The following is a 4,952-nucleotide window of genomic DNA, read 5'->3' as shown; positions in this document are numbered from 1 at the left end:
TATGTTTTATATATACATATAAAGTATTATTTTGGGCTTCAATAAAAGTCAAAAATTGAGCAGCACTTTAAGGTTGTTGTAGCATGAAAAGTGGTGTATACAATTCTCTGAATCTTGAAATGACTGTACAAACATGCTGAAAGCAGAATATGTGTATGGAAAATAAAGTTAACTATGGTGTTTATAAAGCTTTGTTTTAGTGTAAGTAGACACGCGTGCCATCTCTGAGAGCTTTTCCAACGGGATTGTCGACATGCCTGGATCAGAATGTTCGTGGGAAAACAGAAACTTTTGCTTCTAAGCTGTTCGTGCATTTACATCCCAATTAGTTGATCTTTCTTTGTTGATTGGATCAAAGCATGGGTCCAGTGTCTGCTAAAGGACCAGCTGCTTCATGAATCCTTCCAACAGGCAGGTAGGGAATAGGTATAAATAAAGTTCTGTCCTGTTGCTAGCTGGAGAGCTGTTAATTTTATGGCCTGAAGCATGAAGGGTTTGGTTTCCTTCCAGGATCCTACAGAAATATAAATGTTTTAAAAGAGCTAAAGCAATTGGCAGGCGGGAAAACGTTCTGTGGGTTTAACTTACTTCTGATGTCAAAGGAAGAGCCGCTACCACGGCAGCATCTTCCTTGGCAGAAGCCAGTTTCTGTTGATCAGAACATGCCCTTTCAGGTAAGTTGTGCAGGCAGAATGATTGTGTTGCCCTAGCTCTATCAGTGTCATGTGAATAACCACATCGGAGCAAAATTCGTTTCTAAACTACCTCTGGTTCAGGTTTTTAACAGTTCTTAATAAGTAAGTTTTTGCCTGATGTTTTTTTGTGATACTTAGCGTATAGTGAGTCTTATTGTACTGGGCTTCTGAACTTTTTGGCCCTAGAAAGTTAATCAAGTGCTCAAAATTCAAGGATCACATTACCTGCTGCTTTGAAATTCAGACCCTAACTGGCCAGCACAGGGAGCTAAAGTCACAAACTGCATCTCTTCCACCAGTGTTTTACTAATGGTACCATAGAGTTAATTTTACTGTAGTCGCTTTATTTTTAATACAAAAAATGATTTCTTAGAGACTTATATAGATCAGGAAATGGTGGCAGATTAAGTAGCTGGACTAGGATGTAGGACAAACATACCATAATGCTCTTGTTCAGTCAGTAATTTTAGTAAGTGTGCTTTCCAACTAGTACATTATCCTGAGGTGTCCTGTGCTGCTCTGTTCTCATAGCTCGTAACATGCGGAGTGTAGTTCATCTCTGTCACATAGGAAGGCTATGTGCTCAGGGGCCCGGGAGGGGCAGGCTGCCCGCGCGGCAGAGGTTGCTCAGGTTAGCAGCGCTCCGCTCTGACAAGGGCGAGTGTGCTTCGTAGTCTGTGAGGACAATAAATTGATGACTTCACTAATACCAGCATTGATCCCTTACCGATGAAACGACTAAGCATTTCCCTGTGGTTTTCTGCAGCATTATAGCTGTGATCCCTCTGGAAGAGGGAAGAACAGGCCTGAAATATTTGGGGGGGGGTCTAACTCGTTTCACTGGCACGTCTGTGCCTGAACAGGGGAAGGAGGCACCATCAACCTGCAAACGGTGACAGGGAGAGAAGAGCTCCTTTCACTCATCCCTGCCTAATGGACTCGATGAGGATTCCTGGGGCAGAGAGAAAGTACTGGAGTGAGGAGGAGGAGGGACAAATGCATTAATCTTCCCACTTCAGAAAGGAACAGTTGGAAAGGTTCAAGGTCAAATGATTTTCTGCATGGCCTTTGCTCCAACACCTTGGGTGTGCTGAACAAGCTGTGTAAAATGCTGCAGTCAAGATGCTCCTGGTGCTGAAGATCCTAGGAGGCATTTTGAGATCTGCCATTTTCACTTTTTGACTGTGTCATTGCAAGCATAATCTAGAATTTTTGCTGTTTATTATTTTAACAAGAATAGTGCTAATAAATTACCCTCTTGTTAGCTTTTGCCTGAGAAATGCACATAAAACTATGGTAAAGGTTAAATTTTAAAAGCCAGGAAAAATGCACCCCACAGGGGTCAGTCATAAAAAAACCTTATGAAAATAGTATTCAGATACCAGAGGTTTTTTTGATCAAAACTGAAATGCTTTTGCAAATTTTCTGCCCAGGAGATAACTTTTAATTTTTACTAATAATGATTTACATCAGATGATGAAAAATGTTGTTCCACGCTCCATTGCATCTCATTTGTTTCTTAACTATGAACAAAAATAAATTAACAAAAATCTCCATGTGCCTGTTTTTCCTAGCAGAAAAAATGCTGACTTTATGCTTTAAAAAGGAAAAAGCCTCTGACTGACTTAATCTAAGTGCCTAGTGTTTGCGGTGGCTACTTTCCAATGCTGAGTGTGAAGACGATTCGGCCCAGGAAGCGGTCTCTGTTAGCATCGTTGATAATACCTTTCCCATTCAGACTGCACTGAATAGGGACCGAATAATTCTTCTTCACATCTGTAAAGTGCATAGCCACCAGTGGGGACGTATAGTTGACCTGAAAAGAAGGGAGATTTAAGTGTAATCTTTGAGGGAGCAGAAATGCAGGCAGCGCTTTCACGTTCAGTAAAAATCATTAGTAATTGGTTCACGGTTCCCAGGCGTCTGAGTGTGTTTGCCTGATGTCCACCACGGTCCCTCGGGATGCTGAAGCTGAGCCTTTCTGTGCCTGTGCCTCAGAGGGACGGGATCACCTCGGAGTTTTGCACTGCACTGTGCCTCTTGGGTTGATTGGCCAGGACAAGTGACACCGGATAATGGGACTTTCAAATACTTTCTGCTGTTCTAAAAACCGACCTATGGCTTGTAATAAGAAATCTGTGGTATTCCTCGGATCTGTGTGCTCAAAGGACGTGCAGACCAGGTGTCTGGGGCTGTTACTCATCCTCAGCCAGCAGCAGTATGACAGTAGGCGTCTAGTGCCTGCCTCGTCTTCCATTTCAGCTTTTGTTGTGAAGGTGCATTACCTCCTAACGCTGTACAGCCCAGCACAGACCATAGCAGTGCTGGTCAGCATGTTCAGAAAGAGCCACCGATGTTGGACTGCTCTGTTTTGAGCCACCCAGCCTGAAGTGGTTTTGTCATAGCTTTGACAGAAGCCCCATCCTTTTCCTCTTGTGTCACCTAACCCCTGACTTCCCTAACGCCCTGGGAAAATGCTGGTGTTGAGACCTTCTCTGCGAGATAGCAAAGCCAGTCTTAGTCTCCAGATGATAAATTCCCATTGCTGGCAAGGGGGAACCGGAGTCCCCAAGGATTTCCCGCAGTTTGTCAGAGACAGAAATAGAGCGCTGTAATCCCAGTGCCTGTGGCCTCCCTCCTGCCTGCATCTGCCCAAAATAGCCAGAAAGCACATCTGTACTCTGCGCAGCAGCTCCTGCCCTCTCCTTCCCAAGGAGACATAACAAAGATGCCAGAGTCCTTACTTACATGAGTGATCTTGCCATAGTAGGGATAATACATGAGATCAAATGTCCCGTTTCCAGGGTAGAAGTCCACCGATCTGAGATCGCTCTCATTGCCTTTCTGTGATTGGAAAAAAAAATAAAGGTACACGTGTAGCACGTGGGACACAAAATACAGCTCCCTTCAGAGGAAGGTGAAGGAGCTGACATCTCTTGCAAATCCACGTCAGGGCTCAGCTGCGCCTGCCTGCCTGCACGCAGCGTTTGCTGTGAGAGCCAGCTGCTGCTGCAGCGAGCCAGAGCGTAACGGTGCTATGAAGGCACAGGCGAGGGTTACAGAATTTGCTGCCTGTCGCTCCCTCCCTGCGCTTACCTACTGCTTTATTGCTCTCTAAGGGTGTGATCCAGCTGCTGCCCGGGCAGTGGGAGCCCTTCCCTCACCCTATTGCTGTTGGCTTGCAGGGTGCTCCCCAGGACCGAGGGTCCCGCGGAGCGGGTGGGGATGGATGTGAGCAGCTCCTGCCGGGCTCTAGCTGGCACCCCGGCACCCAGCCCTGCGGGTCTGCCCTCAGGGGCTGAGCAGAGCGCTGCCGGTGAGGCTGGCAGGAGCCAGCAGCGCTCGGAGGGCAAGGGCCGGGGTGGGAAGCAGGAGACTGGTGGCCTCTGTCGTTCTCAGCAGAGCGGCCCCCCCTTGCACCCAGAGGCATCAGCAGTGCTGGGTCCTGTGAGCGTTTGGGGCTAAAATGAGATGCTGGTGGGGTCCATCAGAGGAAGACATTTGGTCTTCTACGCACCACGCTGCCGAGCACGAATGGAAGCAGTACCTGCACTTTGCAGTCCACGCTGACAGGGACCCCAGCACCAGGTCGGTAGCCTATGATCTGCAAAAACAAGACATCCATTCTTGTATGAAATGCAGTGCCAAGTGCGTGCTGCCTCCCTTTTCCAGGGCTTAAGCTCTTCTACATGCCAGTCATGGTGCTCAGGACAGGAGTTATGTGCCCTTAAAAGCAGGGTCTGCCACCCCGTGCAGTGCAGCTTGCCCGTGCCTGAGAGCGGAGGCAGAGCAGAGCATCCAGAGAGCCCAGACTCCCTGGAGCAATACAGCCACTTCCCCACACCGCTCACACACACCCCACGGTTATTTTCCCAGCAGCGTGCATTGAGCCACCATGCTATTAGAAGATTTCAAATAAACTCAATTCCCTGAAAATTCCCATTATAAAGAGACTGGGGTCTGAGGTGTAGCCCTATAGCTCAGTTCCTCCCACACAGGGGCCTGGCACAAGACTCTCCAACGACTCAGGCCTTAGCAAATCAAATCAAGCAAGTTTTGTAGTGGTTTCTTTTTTATGTTTTCTAGCGTTTCTTTTTTATGTTTTCTAGCAGGTATGAGCCAGCAGGTTTTGGGATTCTAGTTCCCTTTTTCCCTGGGCCTGAGAAGTGGAGGAGTTTCAGTCCCTGCATGGTCTTTACTCTATCACACTGGGATGCACTGAAGGGAGGAATTAAGACGACCGGCTTTCTCTGTACC

At 47.2% G+C, this 4,952-nt stretch overlaps 1 protein-coding gene across 1 annotated transcript in view; it reads right to left on the bottom strand.

Moving 5' to 3' along the window:
- Window positions 1-2,349: 2,349 nt before the first annotated feature.
- Window positions 2,350-4,952, bottom strand: part of ATP1B4 (ATPase, Na+/K+ transporting, beta 4 polypeptide) — a gene marked incomplete at its 5' end in the record, with an annotated part of 7,022 nt that continues 4,419 nt past the window's right edge. The window contains 3 exons of the mRNA XM_009583719.1: window positions 2,350-2,511; window positions 3,444-3,539; window positions 4,243-4,315. Coding sequence (XP_009582014.1) covers window positions 2,350-2,511; window positions 3,444-3,539; window positions 4,243-4,315 — 331 coding nt within the window. The remainder of the gene's footprint in view (window positions 2,512-3,443; window positions 3,540-4,242; window positions 4,316-4,952) is intronic.

The sequence above is a fragment of the Fulmarus glacialis genome, unplaced genomic scaffold, assembly GCF_000690835.1.
Source record: "Fulmarus glacialis isolate BGI_N327 unplaced genomic scaffold, ASM69083v1 scaffold15538, whole genome shotgun sequence".
Lineage (NCBI taxonomy): Eukaryota > Metazoa > Chordata > Aves > Procellariiformes > Procellariidae > Fulmarus > Fulmarus glacialis.
This window is presented reverse-complemented; position numbering and strand designations above follow the sequence as displayed.